Source organism: Anguilla anguilla, chromosome 9 (genome assembly GCF_013347855.1).
Source record: "Anguilla anguilla isolate fAngAng1 chromosome 9, fAngAng1.pri, whole genome shotgun sequence".
Taxonomy (NCBI): Eukaryota; Metazoa; Chordata; class Actinopteri; order Anguilliformes; family Anguillidae; genus Anguilla; species Anguilla anguilla.
Genome location: NC_049209.1, coordinates 54,444,415 through 54,466,551, shown reverse-complemented (window position 1 = coordinate 54,466,551; position 22,137 = coordinate 54,444,415). Strand labels below are relative to the sequence as shown.

Genomic DNA, 22,137 nt, shown 5'->3' with positions numbered 1-22,137 from the left:
AAACAGTATCGTCCAACAGTACGCAGCGACGATTCCAACCAATCACAGGCTGCCCCAGCTGTAACTCTCCATGTCTTTTCCTCTCCCTCCTTCCTTCCCTCGCTCCCTCCCTCTCTCTGCTCTCTGTGTTGATCAAAGGACCCCTTCCTTTAAAAAATTTCTTTTTTTTTTTTACTACACACATCTGGTGAACGGCCCCCCAAACCCCCCCCCCCCCCGCCCCGGAACCCCAGCCCCAAATTTCTGTAATGAGAGTGGCTACTTAACCAGGCCCAGCAGGCCAATAACCTGGAGTTTTACAATTGCAGGCAAACTGACAGACTGCTACCGGGAAAAAAAACCAGCCCTGAATTTCTCCCAAACCACAGCACATTTACATCACATATAAAACATATAATAGAGTAAACCATCTATATATCATTTATTAAATAAAATAGTATGTTTCTTTTTGAAAATGTGTGATTATAGGTAACTTACATGCAAGTGCAAATAAATCTTAAACAAGCAAACAAACGCTGGAATAAACCAAAGCAACCTTGGCCAAGACGGCGGGTACTTACAAAAAATAAATATGAAGTTTTCAAATAATCAGTCAAAGAATAGTGATTATTATGGTCAAGTGATGACGAGTAGATTTGTTAGTTGCTGTCTTCCAAGGTCTCCGTTATAATTAATAAGTTACAGATTTTAAGTTAGTAAAAAAAGTCTGATTCAAGTTCACAAAAGCCTATTACCCAATATTCACTCAAGATTATCCCGACTAACACAGTTGTAACAACATTGAAGACAATAATTATTATAAGATTTTTAATGGCCCCTTGCCGCTACTCACCTGTGCGCGCATGGTCCCCTTTATGACAGGTACCGAGGGGGACAATGAGATAAATAAATAGCCCGCTGTCAATCAACTGGCAGCCGGTTTGCGATTGGCTGCGTTTGTTCGACCCCCCGCGTTACGCCCATGTCTTCTGAGCGTGACGAAAAGCAAAAAGCGCGAGCGGTTTATTAGCCGTAGGCCGTACGGCTGAATGATGACCGTTAAACTTCAAAGAAAAATTATCTGCTGTAAAACATAGAGACAAAACTCGCTGTGAGGAGAACTGGACAAAAATATACAAAAAGGAATGGTCTTCCTCGTGTTTTAAAAAAAATCTATTTAAATAAAGTCACCTGATGATTGCATGATTACTAATTCGGTACAACATAAAGTTGTTGAAATATGCCTCCCTGTAATTATCCTGGTGACCAATTAGCGGGTCTGATGTTGTTGCCAAATGCATCTTCACAGAATATTACAGTAGCCAAGAACATTGTACGTGTCCTAGGACCCACAGTCATGGAGAAAACTATTTTTGACTTGAGATAAATCTGACTTCAGTCGCGCTTTCTCAAAGCATTTTTTCGCGCGTGGGACAGTGCGATAATAGGTAACTCCTGCAAACTCAAAAGCAGAACTGCGAAATTAAGCCCTTTCGTCAAAAGAAACAGCTGTCTTCTCCGCGCCTGCACGCAGCTGGCTGCGAGGCGAGCCAACACTGTATTTTGTTAACTACAGAACAAGATGTACAAAAGCAGTTTTTAACCCTTGATTATAAACCTCCGCAAAGAAAGCATGCTTAATCATACGAGGCGGGCAGACTTAACTGCTCTTGCACGCGGTAAAACATGCATTCTCGCATTCACATCTAGTTCTCACTTGCAATGACAGACACGTGTTCATATCTGACCACCGACTGGCCCTAACTAGAATAAATAAATGAGAAATCTCCGTTTTTGGGTCACAAAATCCAAATCATCATAAAAAATACTGATTGATACTGCATTATTCTAGCATTTATTATTTTTTTTGGAAAAATTCATGTCGAAGTCCACCTACTTGTATTATTAAAATATAAATAGCGAATCGCCAAGGTATACAGCGATGGTGTTTCTGACAGAGGACAGTCTTGTAAATCGCAGTTCTGGACTGTAACATTTCCTTGGAGAGGACTGATCTGCGTGCTCATGACCAGCATTCCACTAACCTGTGAACCTGGCACAGGGTTTCACAAACACTACTAAAACTGACACGATATTCAAATATTACAAAACTGGATGTGTTTAAGACAGTAAGAAAAATTATCCACAAATATTAATAAAATTATGCTTTCATTTTAGAACTATAAAAATAATCTTTTAAAATAGTTTTTGAGGTTACAGTTTGCCATGCATTTTTAACAAAGTTGTGGGGGCGGGGGGGTTCATTAACTTTGATATTTTATACCTTTCAGGGCAGCCTTCTTTTCAGCGACCCTGCACATCGCAGCAGGACACAGGGCTTCCAAAGACCTCAGGATCTCAACACTGAGCCCAGCAGTAACCTGCTAACCTTTCACCTTTGCCGGTTACAGTCACAAAATGTTTATTACCAGTACAAACGTAAAACCTTCCCAATGACTGGAACCAGTCTGGCTCCTTATACCGCTTCCCCACTGTAGAGCTGAACCAGTCTGGCTCATTATAGCCCTTTCCCACTGTAGAGCTGAACCAGGTTGGCTCATTATAGCCCTTTCCCACTGTAGAGCTGAACCAGGCTGGCTCATTATAGCCCTTTCCCACTGTAGAGCTGGAACCAGGCTGGCTCATTATAGCCCTTTCCCACTAGAACTAATATGATGACAAAACACACGTGTGCCAAGTTGGTGGCATTTGAAAAGCAGCCTAGTCAGACATCACCATCATCGTGTTTGACCAATCAGTGATGTTCAGTACATCAAGATCCACCCCAAGTTTGTGGACCACCAAAAAGTACTCTCTCGTGAGCAGGGAGTAAAAAGGGGGATAGGGACCAGCCCCCAGAACCAAAATGGGCTTGGGTTCCTGGAGGTGGAAAACCAAAAAGTTCCTGGGTTCCAGAAAAGGTTCCCAGGTCCCGGGCTGGGAGGCGGGCGATGTGCTGGACCAGGTGTCGCCAGGTAGCACAGGAATGCCAGAAATGCGCTAAACATGGCAGCCGGGCGGAAACCGCAGCAGCAGCGATAATGGCGGTAATAATACGACCCGTTGGGGCTCGCCCTGACCAAAACCACACATTCCTGGAGAACATACATTCCATCATCAGACATCTGTGATCAACACTCACACACACACACACACACTCACACAGACACACTCACACACACACACACACTCAATCACTCACACAGACACACACACTCACTCACTCACACACACACACTCACTCACACACACACACACACACACACACACACACAGACATGCACAGACACACACACACACTCACTCACACACACGCAGACATGCACAGACACACTCACACACACACACTCACTCACACACACACTCACTCACTCACACACACACACAGACACACACACACACTCACACACACACTCACACACACACTCACACAGACACACTCACTCACTCACTCACACAGACACACTCACTCACTCACTCACACACTCACACACTCACACACACACACACACACACACACACAGACATGCACAGACACACTCACACACACACTCTCACTCACTCACACTCACACACACAGACATGCACAGACACACTCACACACACACACTCACTCACTCACACAGACACACACACTCACTCACTCACACACACAGACATGCACAGACACACACACACACACACGCACAGACACACAGACACACACACTCACTCACACACAGACAGACATGCACAGACACGCACAGACACACTCACACACACACAGACAGACAGACAGACAGACAGACAGACAGACAGACAGACAGACAGACAGACAGGTAACACTTTCTCCCAGCATTCATTACAGCCAGAGAACATTTTTAAAAAATACAAGACATAACAAGGAAATACTGAAAATGAGGTCTTTATTGGCACTTGAGGAGAGAGAGAACAGGACAGAGGGACAGACTGAAACCCAAAAGCAGCGACTGAGTTCAGATCCGTCTGGAGAGAGGAAACGCATCAGAGGCTCCTTAGAGGCTCATTACAGGCTTATTAGAGGCTGATTAGAAGCTATTTAGAGGCTGATTAGAGGCTGAGCTGTTCTTCACACTGGGGAACTGTAGCACTGCAAGCCGAAACACTGGAGCTCTCTCGCTCTACCCACGCGCACGCGCGCACGCGCGCACGCACGCACGCACGCACGCACGCACGCAGTCTGGGATCAAACATACCTCCCTGCACACCTGAACCCACCTGTACTGATCTGGAGGAGTTTCTGACATCACCGTGGGCAACATGGTCACCTCTTCCATCAACTCCACCAATCACAGAGGAGTACACAGGGACCACATCCACCAATCACAGACGAGCCTGCAAAGATCACATTCACCAATCACATGCAAGCTAGCACACCCAACATCCACCAATCAGAGGAGCTGGCAAGGTCACATGCTCAAATCACAAATGAGCATGCATGAGGCCAATGTCAATGTTAAGCTCCAACTCAGGACCACCACACAAAGGAGCATTTCCACAGCAGGGGTCCTCACACATTACAGACGCACAGAAATGCTTTTAAATTAACTTTATATCTACCTCCAGTACTGATGCCACCACTTCCTGTCACCAAGCTAGAGCCCCTAACACTCTCACTCCTCTCTGAGCTCCGCTCATTCACTCACTCAGCACCACTGCACTAAAGCAATGGCCATTTCTTCTGCGACCACGCCCCTTCCTGTTCAAGACACGTGACTTCCTGTCCACCAAGCCAGGAGCAGCGCTGCACCGGCACTGTCAGACCGAGACAAGTGCAATGCCCTCTGGGATTGCCGGCAATTGCCCAAGTCTCCGCCTCTCAACACCAGCTAGTCCTTTCCCATTGGTTAATACTTGTGATTGGCAGTGTTGTGAAAGCTGTGCTGGAACCAGGCCTGTCCACACAGTCAGTCAGGACCTGCAGGACTTCACTAAAGAGGCGGGGTTTCCGGGTGAATGCAGGCAGATGATTAGCTCCAGCCGCTGTCAGTTTTGCATGGGTTTGCACAGCGGCCCTGACGCGCAAGCTGACTGCCCCCCAGCAAAGCTGACTGCAACCAGGGATGTGCCTCTCACACACACACACACACACGCATACACACACGCACTGACAGCAACCGGGGATGTGCCTCTGATACACACACGCACAAGCGCGCGCGCGCGCACACACACACACACAGACTGCAACCGGGGACGTGCCTCTCATACGCGCACACGCACACACGCACGCGCACACGCGCGCACACACACACACACACAGCAACCGGGGATGTGCCTCTCATACACACACAAATTCCAAAATGGTTCCCCAGCCATGCTCTACTCATAACAGACACACATGGGAAGTAGAACAGCAGCTTCTGCTCCCCCTTCTGGTCAGATGCGTGAAGTGCAGCGCAGGCTGTGCAGTGGAGCTCTCAGGCAGGCAGCTTGAGTTTAGCTCCCTCTGGTGGTCAGTGGAGATACAGGCGCACAGTGCACTCTGTGTGTCGTGAAGTGCTGGTTTTGCAGTAGGATCCATGATTCGGCTACCTGCACAAACAGCACTTTGGAGACGCAGAGGCCAGCCTTAACACACAGCAACACTCTACAGACCATCACACAAAACAGCTAAAACAACACTCTGCAGATTCAGGCATCAAACAAATGGAAACGCAAATGGAAACGCAAAAAAAAAAAACTTCAGCGGGACGTGGACATGACGCTCAGGGTAGGATGTGTGAGAGAAGTGCCCACACTGCAGTAGGCAGGGTATCACCTCTACCTGCACTGTAAGCACTTTACCACACACTCACCTCTACCTGCACTGTAAGCACTTTACCACACACTCACCTCTACCTGCACTGTGAGGACTTACCACACACTCACCTCTACCTGCACTGTAAGCACTTTACCACACACTCACCTTTACCTGCACTGTGAGGACTTTACCACACACTCACCTCTACCTGCACTGTGAGGACTTTACCACACACTCACCTCTACCTGCACTGTGAGGACTTTACCACACACTCACCTCTACCTGCACTGTGAGGACTTAACACACACTCACCTCTACCTGCACTATGAGGACTTTACCACACACTCACCTCTACCTGCACTGTGAGGACTTTACCACACACTCACCTCTACCTGCACTGTGAGGACTTTACCACACACTCACCTCTACCTGCACTGTGAGGACTTTACCACACACTCACCTCACACCTGCCAAACACACACAAACACACGTGCAAGTGTGTTATATTATGCAGCCTCGCGTTCACTGCCCTGATCTCAGAAGGCAGGCGCTGAAGCTCAAAGCTCGCTGTGAAAGAGCTTTATCTGCGAGGGAATGAAGCTGAGGGGCTCGACCCCGCAGACAGAGAGCGAGTCCTGGATTCTACCAGCAAAACAGTGCCCACCACTGTCAGAACAGGCTAGAGATACACCTGCAGCAGGATCCATCCAGTCAAGAGCTCTGTGCTGGGGTGTGGAGCTCTGTGCTGGGGTGTAGGGTGCTGTGCTGGGGTGTGGAGCTCTGTGGTGGGGAGTGGAGCTCTGTGCTGGGGTGTGGAATTCTGTGCTGGGGTGTGGAATTATGTGCTGGGGTGAGGAGCTCTGTGTTGGGTGAGGGGCTCTGTGATGAGGTGAGGAGCTCTGTGCTGGGGTGTGGAGCTCTGTGTTCCAGGTGTGAGGGGCTCTGTCCTGGGGTGTAGGGCTCTGTGCTGGGGTATATGGCTCTGTGCTGGTGTGGAGCTCTGTGCTAGGGTGTGGAGCTCTGTGTTCCAGGTGTGAGGGGCTCTGTTCTGGGGTATAGGGCTCTGTGCTGGTGTGGAGCTCTGTGCTAGGGTGTGGAGCTCTGTGTTCCAGGTGTGAGGAGCTCTGTGTTGGGTGAGGGGCTCTGTGATGGAGTGAGGAGTTCTGTGCAGGGGTGAGGGGCTCTGTGTTGGGTGTGGAGCTCTGTGCTGGGTGAGGGGCTCTGTGTTGGGTGTGGAGCTCTGTGCTGGGTGTGGAGCTCTGTGTTGGGTGTGGAGCTCTGTGCTGGGTGTGGAGCTCTGTGTTGGCGAGGAGCTCTGTGTTCCGGGTGTGAGGGGCTATGTGCTGGGGTGTAGTACAGGTGAGTGTTGTGGTGCAGGTGTGAGATGAAACTATGTCACAGATCTGAGGTAACAATGATGCTCACCCGTTGGGTTACACAACCCTTTCCGACTGGTCCCAACCAGCACCCTCCCTTTCTGATTGGTCGCAGCAGGCAGCCTCCCTCTCCGATTGGACGCAGCCATCATTCTCCTGCAGGTCCCCCTTGCACCCATCTGTACAGCTGGGCTGTAGGGAGACATTTCACAGAGCATAAGGCTACTTCACACAGTCTTTAGTTCATCCTTCTACAGCGGTTTCCATCAAACCCTATGTGCACTAGCACCTTGCAACACCCGCGTTTCTCTCCGGGAAAGAGCGTCTGGTGAATAAACATGTACAAGATAGCAGTGGAAAAACAACGTGCAAAAGGAAAACAAGTAACTTATAAGGAAGTACGTGCAGGTTTAATTTAATCTTTTAATCCAGTGGTGTTTGTCAGGATATGGCGAGTGAACCTAGCAGGCGTCTCCCTCTGTTTGAGCCGTTGGCTCCTGCCCTGCTTGAGCAAATGACTGGATGCGATCAAACAACGGGTTAAACTGCAGGGGGGGGGAGGCACGGCAAATAACACAAAAATTAAATGTTACACAAAAATAAATAATAACGGAACTGAGAGATAAGCGTGGGCCTTTGCTGAAAATCCAGCCGCAGCGTTTCTGAGTGAGTGCGCGGCGCGATCCCGACTGACTCGCTTGTATTGATTCGCCCTTTGCGCCGCTTGTAAACAAACCCTTCACCCACGTGACCTGCCCCCTCCCCCGCACCCAGTAGCGAGGCTGCGCTATTACATTTAAATGCAGTTTAAAATGAAAGCGCACCATATTCTACCACATAAAAATCGCTAGTAATATTAAGTGTAGGATAGATAAAATCGTGGGGTTTAAAACAATCAAACTCTGCAGTTTTTGGCGTTTATGTATGGGGCAGTGGGGTGGGGTGCTGGCCCCTCCCCTGAAAATCGCTTGAATCAACTAAAAAAAGAGGAAAAAAATCTTAACTCGTTAGCTGGATCAGAAACTAAATCAAAATGAAACTCCCACGAACGATTACCTCCTTTAACTCTAACGTGCCCAACTAAGGTTAACCTCCTGATGCTGGGGACTGTTTAAAACCGTCCGTTAATGACAAAAAATGCCGTTACAACAGTCCTTCCTCCGCGCCAGTATCTAAATGCGAGACACGTTAAAGCCCAAACAAAATCTCTCAGCAATTTCACTTTCGCTTCTGAACACTTCCCTCGCGAAGGGGCACGAGAGCCTGGCGCAGCAGAGTTCAGATAAACTCTGAGACAGATCGCGAACAAGTGAGTAAATTAGAGAACTTACTTCACAGGAAAGGTTAGACAACGTCCCCCTTCGCTTTTTCAAAATCTCTTTGTTGTGTACACCTCGCATCCCGCACCGACAGGGCTCTGGAACAGGGCTAGCCAGATGCGTCAATTTGAGTCACTCATCCCAAACTATGGTCCCCTCGTTCCACACCTGCCCGCACAGTTTGTGATGCGCAGACGGGCCAACCAAAGTCCACAGAAAAAATCATAAATATGTTCTTGTGTCAAAGGCCGTCGGTGGAATTAATCAACTCGCCTCGCGCTGCCCAGCCGCTCGCGCCCCTCCACCGGACAACAAACCGTTGTTTTCTTTCGTCGTTGGACTTATATCTTACGACGCTATTGACCGGGTGCTGGTATGACTCCACACTACACGCGCACTTTGTATATTCCCATCTAACTAAATTATTATCCTAGCATCTTTGGCCGATTCTCCGTCCGCCGCTGTTTTTGTAAACAAAGAAGCACATGGCTTTTCAGCCCATTCACCCCCCGCGGAGCTGCTACTATCCCTCCGCTGGTCAAATAGTCCCTCCGCTTTACTCTTATTAATAAACTACAGTGACTCCCGTGCAAAAAACAAAGTAGTATACCTTGCGGGGGAACATTTTCGAACACCGATCCTGTATCTAGTAATAATATTAACGCGGCCGGTCTTTCACTACGGGTCGATATGTGGTGATGTTTTTCTATACTGCCGCTCCACTGCTGCAAAGCGGAGGAGCCACTCCGGACGAGGCGCGTCATCGCCTCCCCTCTCACAACAATGTCGTGAACCTGCGACATGTGACGTCAGGACACATCCGCCCCACCACGCACGAGCTCAACTGAACTGATTGTTGTTGAACCAGCTGCTCTGAAAGTCCTCCTCATTCGTCAGTTACAGCAGCATCTCCGAAGATGCTGGAGCCGGAGAAGCGGATGTTTGAAGTGCTAGATGACGCTAGCTCATATCCCAGAACGGCAGCAACCCGAATTATAATATTACTGAACCAGAGGACAGCAGGTGCCGAATCTCCAAACTATGGAGAGCTGGCATAGTACACCCACGATCCCATGCACTGGTTTTACAGCCAAATCACGGTGCATTTATGCATGTATGACAGCATGTATGACTGATGGGCATGACTGCTTATTAGATCTGTTCAAAAACATAAGACTTTCACCTGGTTCTTTAAAACAACCACGGGCCGTTTCAGATGCTTTTATCTGCCTGCTCAAACAGCGCCGACGCTGAGAAACAGGCTGTGCAGGCCAGCAGTCCCACAGGTGACTGTGCCGCGACTGGGCCCGGCATTGCCTGTGTAAGAGCTGTGCCTGTGTAAGAGCTGTGCCTGTGTAAGAGCTGTGCCTGTGCGCAGATGTGTTGGGCTGTGGGGCTGTGTGGGCGAGATGCAAGTAGCGGAAGCCGCCTGGAGAAAGTGTTTAACCGGATTACCAAAGTTCATTCTTTACATTACATTTATTTAGCAGACGCTTTTATCCAAAGCGACGCACAAAAAAACGATTCTTCATCACAATCATCATCATACCACTGGAATCCAGTTCCATGAGAGCAACACCTCACAGTCTCAGGGTGGGCGAGCCACATCACTCTCTGCGTTTAATGCCAGCCGCTGCTACTAGCAGTCATTTAGTAATTCACATCACATTTTTTTGATAAGTTCATGAATGCCAGATGAAGAGTGTTCCTGTGTCCCACCATGAAACATCTCATTGCTCAGCCAATCTGATCAGTGTAGTCACTGACAAAAAAACCTGAACACACACCGGCCCTGCAGGAAAGGAACTGCTCACCCCAGATTTAAGGCTCTCACACAGAGAGAACACTCTTACACAGAACACATTTTAATGTACAGTCTTACTATTAGCTGGGATTCACCCATGTTTGTTTTTAAGGAAATTTACTTCAAAAAAGATAACATCAAAAACCATGGCGATCACATATGGATGCTAAGAAAAAGTACGAAATATGAGGTACATTTATCTATGGCATGTGAGGACAAATATATATTAAATTAATATATACGCATTCATTCATTTACATTTGTGCAGCCGCGGTTGTTCCAAATGAAATTCAATTTGTGCGGGGTTTTCCTACCCTGATCTCAGTATGCTTACAAAAAAATTATGCAGTGACAGTGCAGTGTACTAAACTACTCCTGCATTTGGAGAGGTTATAGGTTCAAGTAACACGTGGGTAACTGCCATAACTAGCTGTAGGCTATGAATGGATATTGTTAAACTGCTATCGATTAGTAATGCTATAATTTATTTAACACTGATAAAACGCGTCTTCCCCTAGAAAAGAAAAAAAAAAAAAAACTTTTCACACTGTCCTGTAGTGTGAATAGTACAATAGAAATCTCAAAACACACTTCCTTTGGACTCGATTATCTCGCCCCACGTGCTGCTCGCGCGTAATTCTTTGTCTCAAAAGTTCGATTCGGGTCGCACCGCGCGCTAGCTAACGTTAAACGGCAAGCTGTGCCACCGACCACCTTCAAACCACAAAGCAATTTCAGGCGTTAGAGGATTTGAGAAAGGTTGTCCGCGCCATGTTACAAGCAAACATAACCTCTTTGATTTCCTTATTCCATACGCTCACTCGGGAGCGATTATTAATCAAATTCACCTGGTAGGCAGCTAAAACGTAATGTTAACCGTGTTCGCGAAACAATTTTGAATAAAAGAAAGCCAGCGCTACCGTTCAGAGACGTTAAATAATAGTCAGAAGCACTGCCAACTTTCGTTTTCGAGGGGAATTGCTGAAATACACGCTTCCTTAGTTACTTGTTCATGTAGCCTAGTTGTTGCAAATTTAAGTACAAACTGGCTACAATGTGCACGTTTTCTAGCTAATTTTAGCTCCACGTAACATGGTTTGTTGAATTAAGTGTGCTTACTATCTAGGTAATGTTACATGAAATGTTATTTAGTCAATCAGCTACGCTAACTTGTCTAACTAGGCTATACATCGACACGCATGGTTAGCAAGCCACATGGCTCGAATTGGAATAGCTCAGTCGCCTAATGTGATGTCAAGTTAGGTCAAAATCCACAGCTACCGAACTCAATAATCAAGGTTTCGCGAATTATACCGGAAATAGCTAAATTACTTGTGTAATTAGCCGTTGCTAAATTGCGAACGCCGAGATTAATTCGCAAGCTAAACTCATTATTTTGGCCGCAGTTAACTTACCCTTCTCAGCTATTGTCTTTATGGTGCATTTTTCCAGTGGTATCCAAACAATTGGAATGGACTTTGAGTACAGCTGGGCTATATGAAGGCATTTATGGCTTGAATTTATTTTTAAATACAGTAACCCCAAAGTCACACTTCGCGAAGAAACGTTTAACTGTGAGCTTACTTATTGACTGGTGTTGGAGTATCCTCAAAACTCAGCCGCTGCGAAAACTAGCGCCAGATCGACATTCGACTTGGCCAATCAATGCTCCTGATTGTTCCAGGGGAGGAGCTTAATAGACCGCTGGTGTGAGGGCTTTATTTTAAATCTAATGTTGTGTGTGGACTGGTGACAGCTGGAGTGGATTATTCTTCTGATGTGATCCTCTAAGAGCGATCTTGGAACAGGTAGTCCTCAGGATGAGACCTTATATCTGGTCAAAAATGATGTGCAATCCCTGCCAGTTTTCCTGCACTGGCAGGGATTGCACATCAACCAGCGAGGCCAAATTCTTCTGTGTTGAATGAACACTCCGCCAACAACATTTCTGGATTGTGCCTGGTACGTCTGTAAACAAGTACGGGCAAATGTGTGCCTTCAGTGATGGATAATGTCCGGCAGTTTCCCTGAAGACTGAATAGGCTGTGTGCTTAGACAGCACAGACATCAGGGTCCTGCAGAGATGACTGTGCGCTGTCATTGTGGCCATCGCAGCCAAATAGCCATCACTTTGGGATGAAGAGAGTAAGGAGATTCAGCTATGTGGCCTTCAAACTGCATTTGGCCATTCCGAGTCTTACAGCATGAAAGATGGAATGAGAACTGGGTAACTGAACACATCTTTAAGCAGTGAGTGTGCGGGTCGAAAATGTGATATGAGTTCTGACTGTGTGGGTAATAACCTGTGTGTGTTTGAGAGATGACGACGCGTGTGTTATTCGGACGGTGCATTATTGTGCAGTGCGAGTGATAAGATTCCCGTCACACACGGGGAATTGCTAGGTCCACTCCAGCACGGTAGGTGGCGGTATGCAATTCCAGTGTGGCTGAACCCAGTCAACAAACATACCGACGGAGAAGAGGAAGGGACAATTATTTTTTGATCAGTGTTTTTTTTTTTTTGCTATTACTTGCTAACGTCAGTTTTTTTTAACTAAGTGTACTGATGAAAAGTTAAAGTTTATTATCTCGAGCCAGGAATTTCGCTACAGGTTTGAAGTTTTTATCGAGAGTTTTGAAATTGAACAAATGCCGGTGGGTAATGAGTCCGTTTTTATTTGCAGTGTGCTAGCTAGCGATTCACTTTGGCTATGAGTTGTATGCAAGTTTAACTGGCTGGCTAGATAACATCATGCCATGTTAAAAGCTGGCTGATCTATATCATTAGTTTTGTTGTTTGGTTACTGTGCATCTGATCGTTCCTAAGCAAATGACTAATGTTAGTTTGTAACGTTAATTGTTGAATTAATGGTTACGTTGACAGGTCTGAAACATCGCATCAAGCATAGATGTCAGTGTCACCAAGCTTTTGACACACTCTTGAGCGCTGATGGATTTTGTACCAACTGTTCAATGTAGATGATTGTTCGTCATTTTTCACGTCGTAAGCATATTGTCCATCACGCATGCCTTGTGTTTCAGTTTTTGTGTAATGTGTTTCACCAGGTGCGGAAGAATGATTTCCCAGGTGTTTATCTTGTCATCCAAGGGCGATCACCTCATCTATAAAGACTGTATCCTTTGCCTTCGGCTACCGTTTAGCGTAAAATGACCACTCTGCGCTTTTATATAGCAGTGGGTGATGTGTGTGTTCAAACTCCCAGTTCATGTGCATGTGCGATCCTGCCATTTTAAAAGACCCTTGACAGGAAACGTCAGTCCGTGGCGAGGCGACCAGTGACGTCATCAATGTATTCTACGAGATGGTGACGTCCTTGCGTGGAGACCAGGCTCCAGTTGTTATGGTAATGTACTTTTTTTCCGCGGTGCCGCGGTGCCTTGGCTAAAATTATTATTATTCGATAGATTTGTGATGATATATGTTTGTATTGATTTCTGGGTGGTAACGATTCCTTTCAGTGAGAATCATATCAGAGTGTTAGTATCGCTGTTGCGGACTTGAATGTCCACCATTCCATCTTTTTGGCTGCATTCAGGATGTACATATTTCTGGAAGTCTGTGCTGGTTCTGCAGCAAAACTGGCCAAGTTGGGCTGTTCATTGATTGGGCACAAATTCAGGTCTGCAATCCAACCTCATATAAGAAATCTGAACAGAGCAACTGTTCTCTCTTCCTCTCTTTGTCTTAAATTTCTTATATGGTGTAGAGTAGCTGTGTGTATGTAAGTGCTCTGTAAAAGTGATCATGACTTGAGTTTTGTCTGTTGTTTTAATAAAGGTATTTTAAAATGTGAATCATTTCTCTCTCTCCCTCCCTCTCATTTTCTCTTTCTCTCTCACATGCAGAGTCATGATGGACTGCATTTCATCCACATCAGGCAGGGGGGGCTTTACTGTGTTGCCACAACATCCACCAACCCCTCCCCGTTCACCATCATTGAGTTCCTTAACAGGTCAGAGGCTGTGTGTGTGTGAGTGTGAGTGTGAGTGTGTGTGCATGCATGTACGTGTGTGCCTCTGTGCAGTTTGGCTACTGTGCACACAGCAGTTGATACATTGTGTTCAAACTGCTGCTTTTTGTGCAGTATCATTGTGCATAGTGGTTGCTGTGTTTGTGCATATTTACTGTGTGTAATCTTTGCTCTGATTGTGTGTGTCAGATTTGCAGGTCTCATTAAGGACTATTGCGGCAGTCTCTCGGAGAAATCCGTCAAGATGAACTTTGCCCTCATTTACGAGATGCTGGATGAGATGCTGGTGAGAACCCTGTAGACTCAATCCCTCTCCTGTCCATACAGACTCAGCTGCTCCTGATAAACACACACACACACACACACACACACACACACACACACCTTACTCCGTATCTTCCCCCATTCATCTGTCACTCTCCTTTATTCATCCCCCTCTATCTCTCTCTCTCTCTCCATCATGCAGGACTATGGCTACATCCAGACCACTTCCACTGACATCCTGAAGAACTTCATCCAGACAGAGGCTGTGAGCTCCAAGCCCGTCAGTCTCTTTGACCTCAGCAACGTTGGGCTGGTGAGACTGACACCCCCCATCTCTCTCTGTCTCTCTCTCTCTCCCTCCCTCCCCCCTCTCTGTCTCTCTCCCTCCCCCCCTCCCTCCCCCCCTCTCTGTCTCTCTCTCTCTCCCTCCTCCCCTCTCTCTGTCTCTCTCTCTCTCTTTCTCTCTGTCCCTCTCAAGGTGTCACTTAATGTCAGAACTGCCAGTTTGCTGACTCCTCCCCTATTGGACTGGCCCCTCCCCCTGTACACATAGGAGTTGTGTTGCTGTAAAGCGTGTGATTGGCTGCAGTGTGGAGGGGCTTATCCCGCTGGGGTGTTAGTGGGTTGTGTTGCTGTAAAGCATGTGATTGGCTGCAGAGTGCAGGGGCTTATCCCGCTGGGGTGTTAGTGGGTTGTGTTGCTGTAAAGCATGTGATTGGCTGCAGTGTGCAGGGGCTTACCCCGCTGGGGTGTTAGTGGGTTGTGTTGCTGTAAAGCGTGTGATTGGCTGCAGAGTGCAGGGGCTTATCCCGCTGGGGTGTTAGTGGGTTGTGTTGCTGTAAAGCGTGTGATTGGCTGCAGAGTGCAGGGGCTTATCCCGCTGGGGTGTTGGCGGGTTGCTGATGTCACTCCTTCTCCGCCCCCCTGCAGTTTGGCGCAGACACGCAGCAGAGCAAAGTGGCCCCCAGCACCGCTGCCAGCCGCCCCCTCATGTGCAGCCGGGACCAGGTGAGTCACCTGGGGGGGGGGAGGGAGGAGGGAGGGACGGGGGGGGGCCCACGAAGCTCCCAAAACACAGGGCTGTACTCTTTCTGTTCTCTCTGATTCATATCACAGGGCATCTGATTGGCCATGGTCACCGAGCTAACCTCATCTGATTGGCCATGGTCACAGGGCTGAGGTCTTCTGATTGGCCGTGGTCACAGAGCCGATCTCACCTGATTGGCCATGGTCACAGGGCAGAGGTCATTTGATTGGCCATGGTCACAGAGCTGACCTAATTGCAGTAAAGACTGAGGATGAGGATGGATATGGTGAGATGAAGGCCCTTGATCAGCTGCTTTGTCCTGGTTCTCTCTGTCTCTCAGGGGGGGAAGAACGAGGTCTTTGTTGACGTCATCGAGAGGCTGACCGTCGTCATTGGCGCCAACGTGAGTCCGACATGCGTGTGCTGCCCCGCCCACACACTGCTCCACCCACACGCTGCTCCACCCACACACTGCCCCGCCCACAGTGGAGCCACACACTCTTTCTCACTGTGTCTCCCTTTCTGTCTCTCTCTCTCTCCTCCAGGGCGTTCTGATGAAGGCTGAGATTCAGGGGGAGATCAGGGTCAAGTGTTACCTGCCCACCTGCTCAGGTGAGTGAGGTGTTGAGGTAATGCGGTGTTCAGGTGCCCGGGTGAGAAGGTTGATTAAAGCTTTAATGGCCCCCTCAGCACAGTGCACGCTCGTCCCCCTGTGTGGGCTCCTCCCCCGTGTGGGCTCCTCCCCCTGTGTGGGCTCCTCCCCTGTGTGGGCTCCTCCCCCTGTGTGGGCTCGTCCCCCTGTGTGGGCTCGTCCCCCTGTGTGGGCTCGTCCCCCTGTGTGGGCTCGTCCCCCTGTGTGGGCTCCTCCCCCTGTGTGGGCTCTCAGCCAGAGAGTGATGGGTTCAGCTGTGATGCTAGTGCTAACTCTCTTTCTCCCTCTGTTCTCTCTTCCTGTTTCCTCCAATCACTCTCCCTCCATTTCTGTCCCTCTTCTTTATTTCCCTTCATCTTTGCTCTCTCCCTCCCTCCCTCCCCCTCCCCCTCTCTCTCTCTCTCTCTCTCTCTCTGTAGAGATGAGAATTGGGTTGAATGAGGAGTTCAGCATTGGGAAGTCCCAGCTTAGAGGTGGGTACAGCACCAATATTAGCCCCCCCCCCCCAGCCAACTCACTGCAGAGATGTACATCACCCCCCCCCCCCCCCCCCCCCAATGATCTGTGTCTGATCTCTCTCTCCCTCCTCAGGTTATGGAGCAGCAGTGAGGGTGGATGAGTGTAGTTTTCATCATGCTGTAAAGCTGGAGGAGTTTGACAGCTACAGGATCCTGAGAATTTGTCCCAGCCAAGGAGAGGTACTCATATAAACACACACATGTGAACAGGGTCTGCCTGCAAGGAGAGGTACTCATATAAACACACACATGTGAACAGGGTCTGCCTGCAAGGAGAGGAACTCATATAAACACACACATGTGAACAGGGTCTGCCTGTGACCCAGACGCTTCCTGAGCAGGCCCTGTGAGTCACTCCCGCGCTGCCCTCACTTCCTCCTTCCTGTTTCCACACAACCCTGGTCACATGACCCTCCCACTGGTCAGACAGACATCCTCTGTACCCACAAACACACACAGACACCTACACGCACACGCACACGCACACGCACACACACAAACAGACAGACACGCACACACACACACACACAGACAGACACGCACACACACACACACTGTTCTCTCTCTCTCTGTAGCAGACGGTGATGCAGTATCAGCTCTGTGACGACCTACCCACAGCCCCGCCCTTCCGGCTCTTCCCCACAGTGGAGAGGGACAACAGTGGCAGGTACTCACCCTTCACTTCCTGTTATCCAAGAGCAATCACTTCCTGTTATTCAAGAGAAATCACTTCCTGTTTTCCAAGAGCAATCACTTCCTGTTTTTCAGGGCTATGTTTCACAAAAAGTAAATGGTGAATACATTTTGGTTTGATCAAAATAGAAAATCTGTGGCCAAAGCTTATCTTATTTTCTCTCAGTGATAAAGTTCGTTCTCTCTCTCTCTCTCTTACTCTCTTACTGCAGGTTGTTAATATACTTAAAGCTCAGGTGTGATCTGCCTCCAAAGAGGTTAGTTTTTTTGTTTGTTTTAACACTCTTTCAAGATTCTATGTCATGTGTTTATATGCAGAATATTGTGTTTTCATGCGCCAATGTTGTAGTGTAACAATGTCATATAGTGATGTGGTGGATGTCATGCAGGGATATAACACTGTATGTGTGTGTGTGTGTGTGTGTGTGTGGTCTCTCTCTCTCTCTCTCTCTCTCTCTCTCTCTGCAGTGCTGCTCTGAGTGTGTCTGTCACAGTGCCGGTGCCCAAAGGCTCATTAAGGTGAGAAAAGTAACATCTGCACCTCTCTCTCTCTCTCTCTCTCTCTCTCTCCCTCTCTCTCTCTCGCTTTCTTTCTTTCTTTCTCTCTCTGTTTCTCTCTCTCAGGCAGGAAACTGTGTGAGTGTGTGGGTGTCCTCTTTGAAAATTTTCTCCTGTTTCCTTTTTCCCTCTCTCTCTTCACCCCCCCCCCCCCCCCCCAGTTTGTCTCAGGAGTTGAGCAGTCCGGATCAGACAGCTGAGCTGCAGGCCAGCAGTAAGGCTGTGTTCTGGGAAATACCACGTTTCCCTGGGGGGGCCCAGCTTTCCGCTCTCTTCAAAGTGAGTTTGTGGTGGGGGGGGGGGGGCTAATCCAGCCTAATGCAGTCTAGCACAGTTTAGCACAGACTTAGTCCAGGAAAGCACAGCTTGGCATCGACTCAGTCACTGGCTCCAGCAGCTGCCTGCGGGTCCTCATGCAGACGCGTGATTCGCTGTAGCAGTACCCTGCGGGTCCTCATGCAGACGCGTGATTCGCTGCAGCAGTACCCTGCGGGTCCTCATGCAGACGCGTGATTCGCTGCAGCAGTACCCTGCGGGTCCTCATGCAGACGCGTGATTCGCTGCAGCAGTACCCTGCGGGTCCTCATGCAGACGTGTGATTCGCTGCAGCAGTACCCTGCGGGTCCTCATGCAGACGCGTGATTCGCTGTAGCAGTACCCTGCGGGTCCTCATGCAGACGTGTGATTCGCTGTAGCAGTACCCTGCGGGTCCTCATGCAGACGTGTGATTCGCTGTAGCAGTACCCTGCGGGTCCTCATGCAGACGTGTGATTCGCTGCAGCAGTACCCTGCGGGTCCTCATGCAGACGCGTGATTCGCTGCAGCAGTACCCTGCGGGTCCTCATGCAGACGCGTGATTCGCTGTAGCAGTACCCTGCGGGTCCTCATGCAGACGCGTGATTCGCTGCAGCAGTACCCTCCGGGTCTCCCTGTGTGGCGAGCGTTTGAGGAATTTGGAATCCCTGACTTGATTGACATGTTCAGTGTGACTTGTGTTTTAAATAGTAAATGGCTAGTGCTGATTGCCCCTGAGTAGTGATTGGACAGATTCTTCTGAGATGTGCAGAGTTTTCAGTGCTGGATAAAGAGAAAGTCAGTGTGATTGACATGGGGACCTGACCAATCGTCTGTCTCTCCAGCTGGAGGTTCCTGGCCTAAGCTCCGCCTCCCTGATGGAAGTGGGTCCGGTCAGCCTGAGCTTTGAGCTGCCAAAGCACACTTGTACTGGGCTGCAGATCCGATTCCTCCGCCTGTCCCCGGCCCAGCCCGGTCCGCCCCAGCGCTGGGTCCGCTACGTCACGCACTCCGACTCGTACACCATCCGAATCTGAGTCTGACACCACCCGCATCTGAGTCTGACACCACCCGCATCTGAGTCTGACACCATCCGCATCTGAGTCTGACACCACCCGAATCTGAGTCTGACACCATCCGCATCTGAGTCTGACACCATCCGCATCTGAGTCTGACACCATCCGCATCTGAGTCTGACACCACCCGAATCTGATGCACTCACACACACACACACGTGCACATGTCCTGAGAACACCACAACTGTCCCTCACGCCAATCCCGGACAGTGGCCATGTTCTGTCCTCTCCAAACGGAGCAGCTTGTCCAGCCTTCTGGCTGTCACCCACACACACGCACTCACACACACGCACTCACACACACGCACATGCACACACGCACACACACACGCACATGCACACACACACACACACACACGCACATGCACACACGCACACACGCACTCACACACACACACACGCACACACGCACTCACACACGCACATGCGCACACACACACGCGCACTCACACGCACATGCACATGCACACACACACACACGCACACACACACGCACTCACATGCACATGCACATGCACACACACACACACACACACACACACACTCACAAACGCACACACATGCACACACACACACACGCACGCACACATGCACAACGGAGCTGTTTTTTCCAACCTCCTGATAGTCACACACACACACACACTCCAACACGCACACTCGCACACACACACACACTCCCACATGCACACTCACACACACACACTCACACACACACATGCACAACGGTGCTGTTTGTCCAGCCTCCTGGCAGTCTGGTTGTGCATCTTGTCATGCACTTTGAGTGAATGCATTCAGCAAATGGATTTAGCATTTATTTATTTAATAAATATTGTATAAACTGAGTGTTACTTACATTTGTAAATATTTACATACATGTATGTTGAGCCTTTGATGTTTTTTTAACCGGCACAATGAGAATGATGATGAGAGAATATACAGAAAACTGCCCCAATAAATCAATAGTAGTATCGAAAGGAAACCTGTGGTGGTTATTCCAGGCTAATGCACATTATCAGTTTATGTTTGCTGGTATCTAGTGTGGAACCCTAGATTCGTACAGGAGTTGCTGGAGGAAGATTCAGCCAGTCAGGTGAGAGCAGTGGTTTCACAGAGATTCTCTATAACACCCGAGATTCTGTCTCACTGCTGTTGAAGTCATTCCCATTCCAGAGCATTCCCATTCCAGAGCATTCCCGTTTGAGCCGTGTTCTGAAAATCAGTTCAGAGCCTTGCTGAGTGCTGAGGGATGCACATTCTGACCTGCATCCCCAGAGCCTCCTGTGGTTAAGATCTCAGAGGGCGAAGGAAGAAAGGCTGGAGTTGAATATCTGGTGTGTCTGTGGTATCTGTGCGAAGAACCAGCTCACTGGTTTTGTGAAGCCCTTGCATGTGGGCTGAAGACTGGCGGTTTATTTCAGCGCTCGTGCAGCGCTGATAAACCGCAAGGAAGGTAGAAGGAGAAGAAGAGGGAGGCGAGTGATGAGCTGCTGCTGCAGTTAAGAGGACTGAAAAAATAAGGGTGTACTTTCTCAGAGCTTACGCCCTGTTCCGCTCAGTCTGAAAACACAACAGCATGACCCCCCCCCCCCCAACAGCATGACCCCCCCCAACAGCATGACCCCCCCCCCAACAGCATGACCCCCCAACAGCACGACCCCCTCCCCAGCAGCATGACCCCCCCCAACAGCATGACCCCCCCCAACAGCATGACCCCCCAACAGCATGACCCCCCCCCAACAGCATGACCCCCCCAACAGCATGACCCCCCAACAGCATGACCCCCCCAACAGCATGACCCCCCCAACAGCATGATCCCCCCCCCAACAGCATGACCCCCCCCCAACAGCATGACCCCCCCAACAGCATGACCCCCCCCAACAGCATGACCCCCCAACAGCATGACCCCCCCCCAACAGCATGACCCCCCCAACAGCATGACCCCCCAACAGCATGACCCCCCCAACAGCATGACCCCCCCAACAGCATGACCCCCCCCCAACAGCATGACCCCCACCAACAGCATGACCCCCCCAACAGCATGACCCCCCCCAGCTAGCTGATCTTACCGCAGTTTCCAGAGAACAGACGGATAAATAGAGGAAGAAAAACAGCCATTGTATCGCAGTGATTTTCACTCTGCTTATATTTGCAGCCGATGCTGCAGCTCTGTGCTGAATTAAATAAAACCCGTTTGCAGAGGAGCCCCAGGCCTCGTTAAGCTCACAGGAACCTCGGCTGCCATTTTCACCCGGGGGAAGCAAAGCGTGCGCTGACTCGTGGTCAATGTGTGAAACTGGTGAACACCACGTGTGTGTTTCTCTGTGTGTGTTTGTGTGTGTGTGCGCGTGTGCACGTTTCTCTGTGTGTGTTCCTGTGTGTGTGTGCGTCCGCGTGCACGTTTCTGTGTGTGTGTGTGTGTGTGTGTGCACGTTTCTCTGTGTGTGTTTCTGTGTGTGTGTGCGTGCGCGCGCACGTTTCTGTGTGTGTGTGTGTGTGCGTGCGCACGTTTCTGTGTGTGTGTGTGCGTGCGCACGTTTCTGTGTGTGTGTGAGTGTGTGTGTGTGTGCACGTTTCTCTGTGTGTGTTTCTGTGTGTGTGTGCGTGCGCGCGCACGTTTCTGTGTGTGTGTGTGCGTGCGCACGTTTCTGTGTGTGTGTGTGTGTGTGTGTGAGTGTGTGTGCGTGTGTGTGTGCGTGCGTACCTGCATGTGTGCGTGTGTGTGTGCGTGTGCATGCGTGCGTACCTGCGCGCGAGTGTGTGTGTGCGCGCGTGCGTGCGTGTGTGCGTGTGTGCGTGTATGAGGTATTAAGTACTGTTTTAGGGGCAT

At 49.3% G+C, this 22,137-nt stretch overlaps 2 protein-coding genes across 10 annotated transcripts in view; one reads left to right on the top strand and one right to left on the bottom strand.

Moving 5' to 3' along the window:
- The window catches only part of and3 (actinodin3), a 14,683-nt gene extending 2,793 nt beyond the window's left edge, over positions 1-11,890 (bottom strand). The window contains exons 1-3 of one of the 4 annotated variants that reach the window (XM_035435117.1): positions 11,821-11,890; positions 7,163-7,305; positions 4,216-4,332 (exon numbers count right to left, since the gene is read on the bottom strand). The gene's annotated coding sequence lies outside the window, so the exon portion shown is untranslated. The other 3 variants (XM_035435116.1, XM_035435115.1, XM_035435118.1) reach the window with 3 other exon arrangements.
- An 89-nt stretch (positions 11,891-11,979) lies between these two features.
- ap4m1 (adaptor related protein complex 4 subunit mu 1) lies at positions 11,980-19,650 on the top strand. 6 transcript variants are annotated; one of them, XM_035435114.1, is made up of 16 exons: positions 11,980-12,044; positions 13,303-13,370; positions 13,516-13,601; positions 14,104-14,210; positions 14,418-14,514; positions 14,695-14,805; positions 15,423-15,500; positions 15,860-15,922; positions 16,065-16,131; positions 16,591-16,644; positions 16,763-16,869; positions 17,265-17,356; positions 17,595-17,639; positions 17,851-17,901; positions 18,102-18,219; positions 19,080-19,650. In XM_035435114.1, exons 2-16 carry the CDS (start codon positions 13,313-13,315, stop codon positions 19,269-19,271), a joined length of 1,326 nt encoding a protein of 441 aa, XP_035291005.1. In that variant the 5' UTR covers positions 11,980-12,044; positions 13,303-13,312; the 3' UTR covers positions 19,272-19,650. The 6 variants fall into 6 exon arrangements, with proteins under 6 accessions (XP_035291005.1, XP_035291001.1, XP_035291000.1 ...); XM_035435110.1 differs by lacking the exon at positions 11,980-12,044 and adding an exon at positions 12,103-12,198; XM_035435109.1 differs by lacking the exon at positions 11,980-12,044 and adding an exon at positions 12,277-12,486 and having other exon boundaries at positions 17,268-17,356.
- The last annotated feature ends 2,487 nt before the right edge of the window (positions 19,651-22,137 follow it).